The following is a 14,387-nucleotide window of genomic DNA, read 5'->3' on the forward strand; positions in this document are numbered from 1 at the left end:
TCACCTTGGCCTCCTTACTCTTTTTGAATATGCCAGACATACACCTACTATGGGATCATTGCATGTTTTATTCTCTCTGCCAGGAAAAGCTCTTCTAGATATTGTATAGCTAACTCTCATACCTCCTTCACATGTTTCTTCAAATGTCATCAGTGAGGCTCAATAACCATTTTAAAATTGAAAGTTACCCACAACCCCCTCCCCCGCATTCTCCCCACTATACTCTGCTCAATATTTTTTCATAATATTAATTTTAACATGTATAGAAAGATGAGATAGTATTTGTCTCTGTGTCCCACCCTACCCCTGCCCCTTTTAGAATGTGAGTTTCATGAGGATGGATTTTTGATTCATTTGAGGTGTACCCCGAATGCCCAGAACAGTGCCTGGTGTGCAGTAGGTATTCATTAAATTTTTATTGAATGAATGGTTTCATGACTTACTAATGGTTTCAAACCCATTTTGAAAACCCGCTTTGAAAAATGCTTGTCTAGTGGCTAGAGTCAATCCTTAATTTTTTATTTGGGATGATACATACTCGTATAACAAACTTTTCAGGATAAATTTTTCATTTTTTAGTTGTTTCCAGCTAATTGTGCTTAGTTAGTTTTGGTTTTGTTCAAAGCGTTGATGTCACTCTAATAGTAATCTAAATGTAAAGATAACATTCCTTTTCTGATATTATCCCTTGTGTTATATAATTTTTAAAGCCAGTCATCTACTGTTAGCAATTTGTACTTCCAGATATTTTTCCACGCACAAACATATTAAATAATACTCATACAGTGTTTCAGAACTTGTATTTTTAGGATTTGTTTTTTTTGTTTGTTTTTTTTCATAGTAGTTACTTGTTTTGCACCTAATATTCTACCATAGACACTGTATTGTGAAATGCAGTATAGCATGGTCAGAAAGAGCATGGAGCTGAAGGCAGACTGGGTTCAAATCCCAGCTTTGCCAGTTACTAGACCTTGGACAAGTTACCTAAGTTTTCTGTGCCTCTATTTTCTCGTCTTTTAACATGGGAATAATAATAGTACCTACATCATACAATGTTGTGGCGGTAAAATGATGCCTGGTTCATATGTGTACATATAAGATGTTTGTTGTCATAACTAGTATTACTTCATTATTTATCACTGCTATGTAATATCCCATGTTTTGAAAGTAACATTTAATCAGTCTCTAATTTGATGCCTATTTAGGTAGTTTCTAATTCTTCACTGTTACAAATAGTAATCACCTAGGGTTGAAAGTGTGTGTTTGCACATCTGTATAATTATTTTCAGAAAATAAATACATAGATACAGACTTTTGGAGTCTAAAATATAAACACTATTGTACCCAGGTATACTTGTACCAACAATGTATCAGTATTTGTTTCCCCCACACTCTTACTGGTGCTGGACATTATCAGGCTTGAATATCTTTCTTTGTTTTCTTCTAGTATTTTAGGATTGATGAAGTAGTTCTTTCCCCTACTTCTACACCATACTCACATTTTTATTCTATCTGAAATATATTGAGGTAATGATCTATTTTTTTCAAATGAGTTATTTTCAGTACCTCCCATCTCTTCCCCATTGATTAGAAATGCTACTTTTTGTGTCATGTACCAAATTCCTATATATACCTTGATCTCTTTCTAGACTCTTACTCTCTTTCACTGTCCTGTGTATTCCTATACAAGTACCATCTGATTTTAATCACTATAGCTTATACCTTTGATATATTAATAGCCCCACTACACACACGGAAGCATGCACACATTGTTCTTCTTTTTTAGTAACAATTATTTGTCCAGATAAAATTTAGATAATTTTCCTGAATTTTAAAAAGATAGTCACTGGAATTTTGTTTCAAAGTGTTAAAAGTATAGATTAATTTAGAATGAATTTGTATCTTTACAGTACTGAAGGTTAGAACTTAAAATGTCTGTTTATTCAGGGCTTTCATTTTTTAAATATGTTATACACTTGTTATAACGTATATTGCTATGTATTCTATGGTTTTTGTTGCCAAATTTGTTGTTCTTTTTTCTGTTACAAAGTTTTAATATATTTGTTATATATACATGTAAGGTATTAACATGTGTGTACACACACAAAAACACATACACCTATTTGTCTTATATCCATATACCCTTTTATACTCTTTAACACTTCTGCAGTTCTCTTAGATTTTTGACCCTTACAGTCACATCATATGCAAATAATAAATTTCATCTCTCTAATGTTTATACCACTTGCTGCTTTTTTCTTAATTTGTCATAGTGACTGGACTCTTAAATGATGTTGAATTACTGATGATAGCAGGCGTCTTTGTTGATTCTGTGTATGTATATATAATTCAATTAAAATGTTAATGATTTTATTGGTTGTATCACATTATTATCTCTAATCAGACTTACTTAAAGGCTTATTTTATATTAAACCAAAGAATACTTGGGAAAATGTACGATCTTTTCCTACTCTGGAAACAGTACCGTTTCCCTGAAAATAAGACCTAGCCGGACCATCAGCTCTAATGTGTCTTTTGGAGCAAAAATTAATATAAGACCCGGTTTTATTTTAATATAATATAGGACTGGGTCTTATATAAGACCAGGTATAATATAATATAATATAATATAATATAATATAATATAATATAATAATGAATATAATAAATATAATATAATACCGGGTCTTATATAATATAACATAATATAATGTAATATAATATAATGTAATATAATACCAGGTCTTATATAAGATCAGATCTAATGTAAGACCGGGTCTTATATTAATTTTTGCTCCAAAAGACACATTAAAGCTGATTGTCTGGCTAGGTCTTAATTTCTGGGAAATATGTTAGTTACTAATAAAGAATTTATACTATCTTGTTTGTTCTGACCAGAATTATTTACTATGGAGATAATTTTTTAACTATATTAATTTTGCTGTTATATTACATCTCCTGTCACTGATTCTGTTCTAGGATGTTGGCAAAGGATGAACTGACGACCATACTTCAGAAATGTCTCAATGTTTTTAGGTCTTCTGAAAAGCAGCTTGGCAACACAGCAAAGAGAATAGAGGAGTTCCTGGCCCAGTTTCAGAGCCTTGATGGTGAGAATATAGTACCTTGCCAATTCTACGGGCTATAATAACCATTTAACTAAAATAACATGGAAAACCCCACATTGTGATGTATTGAGAGATGAAAGGATAAAGTAGTTCATAGTATCAGTATACCAAGCCTCAGAATATCACATCTTGACAGTCACAAACAGGCCAAATGGTTCTCTTCTAGATTTGGTTTAAACCATGAAAAACATCAAATGGGCCTAGGAAAAAGCAAATTCTTTCTCCTGATGGACAGTTTGGAGCACTTACCTTAAAAACAAAAATTCAAAAAGATTGGAGAGAGTAACGGCATCATAATTAAGGACTCCTTTTAGATGTTGTTTTTTTCTTGAGCATTTCATCAAGTTCTTTGTAGAGTTCAAAAACACTGCATAAATCATCTGTAACCCTGAAAAATTAATACTTGTGAACTGCTTTCACAGCAGTGAGGCTCATTGCTATGCTGATTACCAAACTGTGCATGAGGTTTGCTTTAATCAGATTTGCAAAACCTTGACTCTTTCAGTGTAAATGAACTGAGGCCCTCCTCAGTGCTGGACGGTTGCAGTTCCCTTTATCTGCATAACCCCCACATGATGATTTCTATTTGCTTACTGCTGGGGGTGCCTCACTGTGTATAGGTAGCCGTGCTCTGTTCTCTGTACCCCAGGACTTTGTTCTCATGGGGCACCACAGATACCGATCATTAACTTTTCTTGGGCTCTTCTCGTGCTCTGTTTCTAGCCCCAAAGTATGCTACTCTTTTGGTGAAACAAAGTAAGTGTACATCTTTTATTTTCCCCTATTTAGGGAAATTTTTAATGGAGTTTGGGGAAAAGAGGCAGATTGAATAATGCGTAAGCACATAGGTGGACTAGACATGGCATGGTGAAACTATTTTACTTGGAATGCCTCATCAGGCCTTTCTATGTTTGACAAGTGTTCTTTTGTCTTGAAAAGCCTTTGGATTTAGGAAACTGCTTTTGCTGACATCTTTCCATATCTCTCCATAGCTGCAGTGCTGGGCACCTGATGAGTGCCTAGTCAATGGAAGGTGAAAGAGAAAGCTTGTCTGACTAGAGTGGCATGAGCAGGCCGAATGAGGGAGTACTCCCCCACGTTGTGTGTACGCATCGTTCTTTTGCAGTATAGCTTGAGTTCAACTACTTTTCAAAAGGGCTGGAAATTGTTAATCAGAGAGGTCATTGAGTCCAGCTATCACATACAGAAACTAAAGCCCAAGAAGAGAAAGAACTTGCTCAGGATCACCAGCTCATTGTTTTTTCCTCACATATTCAGTTTAAATATCCCCAATTGTGGTCACTGGGACAGTGAGGGGCCACCCTTAAGGACATAAATAGGGCAAAAGACTTAGAAGAATATAAGGTAAATTAGGTAAATGTCAATCTTTTACAAAATTGGACTCAGGGATTTTTGTAAAATGAATGCAAATATAATTTTAATTATAGCTCATGTAACATAAGCTAATGAACAAATTCTGTGATGTGCTAATACCAAATAAAGCAATACAGCTTAATAGAAAGGTTAGAGGTTAAGATTAATAGTGTAAAGAACAAAGAATTTTACAAATTGAAGCAAAACCAGTGTCATGAAGAAATGTCTGTGTTTCTCTATTTTCAAAAGTGACACATTGCTAATAATAAAGTGAAATTAAAACCCCTTATGTTAGACAAGTAGGAATACTTGACTATACACTATCCCTGGTTCCTTAAGTTATTATATATTATAGTCTGGGTTTAAAATTAAGTTTGGAGGGTTAAGTAGGTGAGAGTGTCATATGAGATTTATTTTTAAGTCTCTGCTACATGCTAAGAAATAGGACAAAGAATTTATTAAATATTTTAACCTCAAATTATATCTTTCTGGATCTAAGAATTAGCCACAGCAACAAAGAAATGTATTCTCTGAGAACAGTGCAGCTTGTCCAGCTGCATCCTGTCTGAGATTAGGCCAGAGGACCATGTGAGTGAGGGGCTAACCTGCCCTGCGCCAGCGGAGGGCAGTGGGGCCTCGTGCTCCCCAGAAGCACAACTACACCTTTTACCAGATACGGTTTTCGTTCCCTCTGCTGAGGAGCCCTGGTGCACTTGGTGTTTTAATAGATGATTTCCGATCTTTCACACACTCCACTCATCATTACATAGCATTTTGTCAAAACTAGTGCATTGGATGCATTGGAAGGTTGAGACCATACTCCCCAGGGTGTAGGTGTGTGTTGTTTACAGTCTTGGCATAATCAAAGGAATACAATTTAAATTCATTTTTTAAAAGCAGTTTATAACAGTGCAAAGATCTGGAGCTTTTTGCTGTTGATGTGGTGGGGGTAGGGGCGCGGTGTTATTTGTACTTTTTTTTTTATTGTGGTCACCGTTTTAAAATTCAGTAGCTGGTTTTTTTAAGACCTCTCTGCAGCATAACTTATGTAATATTTGTTTACATTCAGTTTCTGGAAGAAATCATTTATCTAATGGACCCTTGATCCTCTGCCACATTGAAAAAAAAATAGATGAAACTTTATTTCCCTTGGAGTAATAAAAATGTTGATTCTCTTGACTTGAATGGATTTACCCTAGTTGCTGTGTATTGCTTTTCTATTAAAGCACAAGCTAAAGAGGAAGAAGATACTTCGGGGTCACAGTCAAAGGGGCTGCAGAAGACAGACCTCTATCATCTTCAGAAGGTCAGGTCACTTTTCTTTCCATTTGCATCCTGTGACACTCCCTTTTTTTGGTGTGTGCTCTAGATTAGCTCTGCCTGGATGTTTTTATTTTCCTTTTTAAACCACAACCAGGAAGAAAGCAGACTTTATAACTCACTTATAAATTGAACATCCTGTTTATCCCACTGCCATCTTCATTCTCCATGTACTCAGTTTGGAATTTACTAGTGAACATGGATGGAAACTGTTCTGTAGTCTCAGAGAGACAAAGAAAATTAACTAGCAATAAAGGAAAATGGGAACGTGGTTGCAAACATGAATCCAATTATTTATCTGATGTATTTGTTTTTCTGTTTGATCAAACTGAAACATGCAAAAAAGCCTAACTCTATTAGTTTTAGATACTTTTCTTGATTTTTTAAATGCGTGTTAAGCACAGAGCAGAAATTGAGCCACAGTATACCCACTATAATCTTTTTCAGATAGTTCTAACTTTAGAATCTTGGTTGTCAAAGTAAAGAACCTTCTTTGTATAGCATGATATCAGGTTATGATAAATGTAGAGTAAAATTTCAGTCTAAGCAAAACAAAACACATGGAACCTATTCTGTTAGTATGGCAAAAAGGCAAGGTTTTGTTGTTGTTGTTCTTGTAAGCCCTCTCCTGAAATGAAGTACGTAACGGGTTGTGAAGAATGAGCACTATGCCATATAATAACTTAGTAATGCACTGCCCTTTTCCTCTTTCCCTGAAAATTCACTTGATATATATTTGAAGCAAAACACCTAGGAGGAGAGATTCTTTCCAGACTTTAAAAATAAAAAATAAAAACAACCCATTTTAATCCAGTTCTTTCTTTGCACATTCTCTTATGGAGAGGGCGTCAGCTGCTTCTGCCTGAGCAACAGAGTACCTTCTTGAAGGGTTTCCTTCCTCAGAATCACCAGAAAAGGTATGTGCTTTCATCCACAGGCCTTATTGGAAATGAAGGAGTTAAGAAGAACAAGTAAGAAGCCAACCAAGTTTGAAGTACTTAGAGAAAAAGTTGTGAACTTCATTGACAGTCTGGTGAGGTGAGTCTGTTATTAAGAGCTAGAAATCAGACTATTTTCCCAAATAACACTGGTGTGATAGCTGTCCATAGCCAAGCCAGGACACTGTCTCCTGAATTAGGCTTTATGCTTTTCAGGTCCCTCCTTCCAGCTAAGAATTGGAATTTTGATTCTTTTTCCATTCTTATGAAGATGTCTGGTTAAATGACTGAGTTCATTCTTTTACTACCAGTTCAAGAACACAGGTTTAAATTTGATTAGTTCATTAGGCTGGGACAGGGAAGAGTGGTGGAGGAAACATAGTGTTTCCTCTTTCTAAAAACAAAGTGCCCTGCACTTTATCCTTTATCTTTGCTAGGAGTGTGCTGGACCTGGGCCAAGCCCCGGAAGCAGAGCAGACTAGCCACAATGTCCTGTCTTATCCTGATTAAAGGACTTCTAATTCTAAACTACGTATACCAGTACAACTCATTATCAGCACTAAATTCATGTTGAGAAATGTACTCATAGTAAATTTGTAAGTCCAGCAGTCCTGCCTGTATTTTAAGATGATTCCTTTTGGGGAAACCCAAGTCATTCTGATTCGTGGATTTCCCCAAAGCTAGCTTTATGTGGTTGTGTAAGACCACCCACCTAAGCTGCCTTTTAGGCAATTCGGACATGATGTATAAAAACATGAGAAGTGTGAAAAAGAAAATGATTTAATAGTTAAAAAGTAGGGAAAACTTATTTATCTTTGCTTATTGTTTTTTAATGGCAGTTCAAGCTCAGCAGCAGGCTAGTCACCGAATAGAATCAAGTACTGAAAAAATAGCAGCTCAGTTATTGAAGACTAAGGTGATAAATTACCTGACCGTCTTGAAAGTGAAAAGTTCCATTTTCTAGGACAGTGTGGGGGCAGAGTTATTGTTCCTCGTCAGTGGGGAGAAAATACTGTCATGAAAGCGGTCCAAATGATCAACCAAGAAGATTCAAGTGAGAGAAATGTGTCATATAAAAGTGAGGCCATGCAATATTGCTGATCTACTAGCCAGAAACGACCTTTTGGAATTCAGTTAACCTTGCCCTACCGGCTTTCCTGTTTTTATGGTTTCTAGGCCTAAGTTCCTGACTCTTCCCTTTTATCAAGTTGCTAAAAATGATTTTTCAGTGTAATTTAGCATAATTTCTAGGTCAAATGTAGGGTTCCTTTCCTTTCAGAGTTCCCACAAATCCCAAACTGGTGACTCTAGGACCAGACAACCATTCCCCTTTTGTGATCTTTGACCTAATATACAACTTTGTACCTTTCTTAGTAGTTACTGAAATAAAGCTGAGCATGACTGAAATGTGTTGTGGTGAAATCACATTTTCCATACTAGGATTTACTGTCTTTACCAAGATTGACTATCCCACGAGGGAAGAGGTTATGATTTGTAGCATGTTAGAGCTGAAAGGGACCTGAGGAGTCACGTGGCAGCGAAAGCCCAGAGAGGCTCTGACTTGTGGAAAGTCTCTGTATGCTGACATCTGTCAGAAGGCCCTCCCCATTTCTCCATACTGTCCCCAAGGACTGCAGCACAGATGTTTGAACAAAGCTTGGAGTTCTGGAAAAAAGATGTCCTTTAAAGAGAAACGGAAGCAGTAGACTCCAGGAGGCAGGGTTCCCAGTATACCATGATCTGCTCTTGCTGAGACCACTGAGAGCTGAGACTAAGTTACTGTTTTCACCAAAACACAAGCTTCAACTTGGTAGGCTTTGTTGGTACTGAGGGATTCTACAAATTCCCTTAAAACCATCTCTCTTTGGCTTGTGAACTCTGATCTGAATCCAAAATGAGCCTCCTGCATTGCTCTCGTGCCAGACACATTGCTTGTTTCTCTCACAGCAAATAAGTTGCAGAATGTATTTATTTATCAATCTCCAAGTTTGTGCTTGGACAGAAATTCTAATGTATGATTACTTTGTCACTGTTGTTGTTCAACTAATGTAGCCCAGTGGAAACAAAATACAGGCAAATACTTTGCCCCTAATGGGGATTCTTTGAGGATATCCAAAAAGGCCTTTTGCCTTGGGAATTAATTGAATTTCTAAAAATTAAAGATGTTGAATTGAAAAAGGAGAGAAGTACAAATGTGAGACAGTTTTTTTCTGAAATTGACTATCTGGTTGCCTTGTTAGATTTCCAGTCCTTATTACATAGCAGGAACTTCAACGGGGTCTTTAATTATTGGGGAGAAACTGCCTGAGGTTGGTGTGGGAAGAATTTATGGTCAGAAGTTACAGATGGGAGCCAGCCAGCCAGGGAGGCAGTGAGCATCACAGAAATCCTGAGGCTACAGCTAAATTAACTTAATGTTGAGTAAGATGTTGGCAGTACTTGAGGTATAGAATGCTAGTCCTCAGGGCCAAGTCAAAACTGTACACTCTTTGCAAATGATTTTATTCGGATTGACTCTGGAGGACAACCTCTAGAAGTGGAATGAGCAAGAGGCCAGGAACTCCTGAGACAGGGAGGAGAGATGTGCGCAGCTAATATACTCTTCACCTTCTCTCTTCTAAGCCACCGACCACACGGGGGGAGCAGATGTAGAGGGATTTTCTAGGCAGTGGTACCCTTTCCAGAAGGAACAAGCCAGGACAGGACACCAGGAAGAAGTGGGTAACTTCCCTGGGGAGCGGGGGGGTTAATGCTGTGTTCTACCCGCACTGGTGGCAAAAAGGAGCTGATACAAATCTGTCATGTGGCCAAAATACTTGAAGCCCAGGACTGGACTAAGCCCCAGGAATCTTTATAAAGGTATGTGAGTTTACTTTAATCAAGTTAGTGACTTGTTACTCCATCTTTGGGCTGTGTATGCCAAAGCTTTCCCCTTCCAATTTGCTTCCCTCCAGGCCACTAAAGACCAATGTCACTGTCAAGGTAGAAACCAGCTAATGGGCTCATTATACATTCAGTGAACTTTTTAATGCTTTATTTTTTAAGTTCAGATTTCATTAAAATTGGTTTGTCACGTAGCTCATATATGAGAGAGGAATCCCAAGTCACAGTAGTTTTAATAATTGAAATTTTAATAAACAACTTGCTTGTTTTTTAATACTCTGAAACTAAAATTTAGCGTTTTCTGCCTTCCAAAGTAAAAAGTAATTCTACCATATAAAAAACAGGTATCATTTCTATGAGACAGTAAGACATTTTCTGTGATCCAGAAAGAATTTCCTAAACTCTGAATTCCAGACCTGAGGTTTGTGTTTAACACTGCCAAGAGTGAAACATTTGCTATGGGAAGGAATGTGGATATCTCAGTTTTCTAAACAACTTACATTTAGAGAGTATTCATTAATACTTTAAGAAATTCTACCTTAAAAGATTTTGAGCAAAAATGTAATTTATGTACATTTGTTCCTAACAGTTTAAATTAGAACTGAAATATAGTGTCTTGTACTCCAGAGTCTGGAAGTTTCTTAAAACATCATATGGAAGAGGTACAATTCCCAGTGAACCTGCACTGGGTTTGGTATTTGGGTTGTTTCATTTGTTTGTTTTCGGTTGTTGTTGAATTTGGTCTTTAAGTATAAATTGCTGTCTTCCACAGAGGACTGCCAAAAATATTATATTGAGATTACACCTGTGCTTATCTAAAAGCTGCTCCCTGACTTGGCTCTTTCAGAGAACACCTCTTGCCTCCAGAGACGCAGCCTCTACACGAGGCGCTGTACTGCAGCGCTGCCCACACCCTCCGCGAGCGCCTGAACGCTGCTCCCCGCATGGCTCTCCACACCGCACTGAACAATCCGTATTATTATCTCAAGGTAGGTAGCAGTCTTTGGGAGTATATATTATAGTCTCTGTGTGAGAGATTTTGTTTCTCAAAAACCATGGATTTCATCTGAGTTGGAAAACACTGATGGTTTTTGTAGGGGTTACGATCTGCAGTTTTGACAAGTCTTTCTTTGAGAGAGAACTTACAGCCTTGATAATGGTGTGTTGGTATTTATTAACACAGAGAGTGATTGTTAGAATTCAGATAATTTTACATGTTGGAAATGGCATTTTATTGAAGTCCAAAGAATTCCATAAACTTTTTATGGAAACCAGAAATGCATTACGGTCTCAGAAATTAATGTTATGATTAAAATGAAAAAGAAATTAATAATTTGATTAAAATGAGAACTATGCTTGTCTTCTGATCCTGGGAGTATTCCAGTGATGAGGAGCTAGGGGGATTGTGACCAAGACCTGATCCTAAACAAGCACTACTAGCTAACTGCTGGAGAGTAAATGCACCTCACTAAATAAAGGAAACCAGACTCCTGTTACTGGCTTATTAAGTTTAGGTTAGGGGGTTTATTAATGTCTGGTTTTGTTCCTTATCATTTTCCTCAAAGGTACTCATCTTAGTTTACTGTTATTTTTAGAATGAAGCACTGAAAAGTGAAGAAGGCTGCATTCCCAATGTCGCCCCCGACATCTGCATAGCATATAAATTGCACCTAGAGTGCAGCCGGCTCATCAACCTTGTGGACTGGTCAGAGGTAGGTCGGGGAAAAGAGCAAGCTGTGTATTTGTCTACCATCCATGACAACTTTCCTGCCATGTCTTTAAAAGTACTTTTGGTACTTTGGAACTCATGTTTATTTCAAGTCTTGTCTTTTGTTTGGAAAACATAAATCACCTCATACTTTATGTCCTCCAGAAAAGCAGCAAAACTGCTCCACAACCCCTCCCAGGCCTTGCATTCTAACCCCACACGCCTCAAACCAGCCAGTGCTGTGTTCCTGCCAGGTCAGAACAAGTATGGGATCTACCCCCCGTTAACAGCAAAAGCTAACAGTGTAGGTCAGTTCTGTTATTCTACAGAATAAAAAAGTGTATTAACTAGCATTTCCCTTATTGCATAAAAACATTGGAATAACTGCACAATAGATTTAGCAATCCGGAAGTACAAAGAATACTTGGCAAGGCACTGGACAACTGTTCTTCTTTATGATTAGTAAGTCTTCTTTCCCTCACAATATTACAAAGTTAACTCTGTTGAACAAGGCCCTTTTGACAGATGTTTTTTCATCATTTAAAAATATTCATAATTGACTGCTTCCAAGAAAAACAGGCATTTTCCTGGGGTATTGGAGGTTGGGGAGTATAGGATAGAGCATCCTTTACTGTTCAGCTCTGACTAGTTTAGTTTTCTCAGCACATTTCTTAATTCTCTGAAAATAAGGCTATTCAGAAACCATGCTGTTACCATTTAATGTGTACTTGATTTAAAGTGATCATCAGTGTAGTTTTGAGAATCTGAAATTTGGTGTTTAATTTTTTAAAATGTGCCAGTTAGCAGCAGCAGCAGTTCTTGACCTGGGTTCATACAGAGCCATCAAGTGCAATTAAAGATCTCGGGCAATGGTGGAGATTTTTATTTTCTTCTGTCTTGTCTCTCAAAAGGCTTTTGCAACAGTTGTGACAGCTGCTGAACAAATGGATGCAAATTCTATGACCTCAGAAGAAACAAATGAAATTATCCAGTATCCTTTAAAAACCATTTCTATAATGTCTAAGAATATATACAGAATGTTTATAATTTCCCCAGATCTACATTAGATTTATAGAGCATGCACCAACCAACTTTATTACTTGTTAATATTAATCATACCATCCCAGAATAATTCCTTTCTAAATATTTATTCTGAATTTAATCTAAAATATTTGGTCTAAAACGTACCAAAGACATTACAGAATTCACCAAAAATATGCAAAACTGTCATTATTGAATTCTCTATTTCTGTAAGGTTATTTATTAATGTAGTTTTAGAAGGGGGGGGGAATTTTCATACTAGAAAACTTAGAATTAGATGAGCATTAAGCACTTTTCTATTTGTGTCTTAACAGTGAATTCTAATTACATTTAACATTTTCCAGTAAGGGATATAGTTTAGCGTATATTTGACCTATATTTCAGTTTACCAAGTAATGTTTTAATGTCGAGATTTGAACCCCTTTTTGTCAAACTACAACATGGCCAATTTCCTTAGCTAGCCTCCAGTGCTCGGTTTATTAGAGCTGTTTCTGAACTAGAACTTTTAGGATTTATAAAACCTACCAAACAGAAGACTGACCATGTGGCAAGGCTAACGTGGGGAGGCTGCTAGAAAGCAAATGAATGAAGCCAGAAGAACCACACTTAAGAGACCGTCGTACTTTCGTGTCACTAGAGGAAGACTTTTGGAGAGGAAGAAATTCGTAATCCCTGTGTGATGTTTAACCAGAAAGCAGACTGCTAAACCCAACAGGAATGTATCAAAACATCTTTGGAGTACTTTACAGTCCAACAAATAACATGCTTAACGTAATAACTAAAACTTCACATTATCACTGTAATTTTCATATCATTACTTTGTTCCTGAACATAGTGTGTAAATGTAATACATTCTCTTATCCAGGAATATAGATTATTTGCAGTTGATTTAATAGTACTCATTTCTGCTCCAAGACATTTTGGGAAAAATCTGATATGGACTGGATGTTAAATTAGGGAAGTATTGTTTTAAGTAGGATAATGGTACCTAAGATATATAGAACCATCTCATTTTTAGGAGCTGCAGCTTGTATATGTTGTTTGAAACAGTTAAATATGTACACATAAAGCAAGTATGGTATAGTAACTAAGTGGATCATTGGACTGTTCTTTCAACTTTTCTGTTTTAAAGATTTCCTGATTAAAGTTAGTGTAAAAAAGGTGGGGGAGATTGGAAGTTTAGAAAATTCTTGAGTTTGCGCTAAAGGTTATTATAGAGCAGAAAAACAGTAATGGAGCCTACCGTTTCCCCCAAAATAAGACCTAGCCAGACAGTCAGCTGTAATGTAATGCGTCTTTTGGAGCAAAAATTAATATAAGACCGGGTCTTATATTAATTTTTGCTCCAAAAGACGCATTGGAGCTGATTGTCCGGCTAGGTCTTATTTTTGGGGAAACATGGTAGAGGGAGATTATAGGACAAAAAGATTTTTAATAGCATGTTTATTATGCTTATGGGAATGAACTAGTAGAAAGAAAATGGTTGCAGGAGAGAGGACTACTGGAACTGTCTTTGAATGAGACGAGGATTTGGATCTAATTTTCCTTACCTAGGGCAAATGTAGGGACAGAGAATTGCTGGTGCCATGTCTTAGTAGACTGGGACAGGCTGTTAGGTCCTTAGCAAATATTCACTTATTAACACCAATTACTGTGTAATTTTGAAGGGAGTAGGAGAACCCAGTGACAATCACTTCCAACCCTAGCTCCTTGGATCACCTAAGGAGCAAATTAAACAGATTCCAACAGTCTTCCCTTCCCCCATCTTCTAAAGCAGTCTCTGGGGTAGAACCTGAGATCTTTCCTAAAAGTTCTCGTTAATATTGCTGATGCAATAAATGTGTCATTTGGAAACCATTTTCTATAGGGATGTAAGTTCTTGCCATTGGCCAAAGATGGTTTTGATACTTTAAACCTCCAATACATTTTTCTCAGATTGCCTATGCTTATTTTTTCTCAAAAATACAAAGAATTACACCTGGCAATGTGCCCTTG

At 36.9% G+C, this 14,387-nt stretch overlaps 1 protein-coding gene across 3 annotated transcripts in view; it reads left to right on the plus strand.

The window, feature by feature from the left end:
* ORC3 (origin recognition complex subunit 3) overlaps positions 1-14,251 on the plus strand; it is a 48,664-nt gene extending 34,413 nt beyond the window's left edge. For 2 of the 3 annotated variants that reach the window (XM_019743293.2, XM_019743295.2), the window contains exons 14-20: positions 2,980-3,110; positions 5,729-5,808; positions 6,760-6,860; positions 10,491-10,632; positions 11,239-11,355; positions 12,263-12,342; positions 12,861-14,251. In XM_019743293.2, coding sequence (XP_019598852.1) covers positions 2,980-3,110; positions 5,729-5,808; positions 6,760-6,860; positions 10,491-10,632; positions 11,239-11,355; positions 12,263-12,342; positions 12,861-12,966 — 757 coding nt within the window. In that variant the 3' untranslated portion in view covers positions 12,967-14,251. The remainder of the gene's footprint in view (positions 1-2,979; positions 3,111-5,728; positions 5,809-6,759; positions 6,861-10,490; positions 10,633-11,238; positions 11,356-12,262; positions 12,343-12,860) is intronic. The other variant, XM_074333280.1, reaches the window with a different exon arrangement.
* Positions 14,252-14,387: the final 136 nt, after the last annotated feature.

This window comes from Rhinolophus sinicus, linkage group LG05 (assembly GCF_036562045.2).
Source record: "Rhinolophus sinicus isolate RSC01 linkage group LG05, ASM3656204v1, whole genome shotgun sequence".
Taxonomy (NCBI): Eukaryota; Metazoa; Chordata; class Mammalia; order Chiroptera; family Rhinolophidae; genus Rhinolophus; species Rhinolophus sinicus.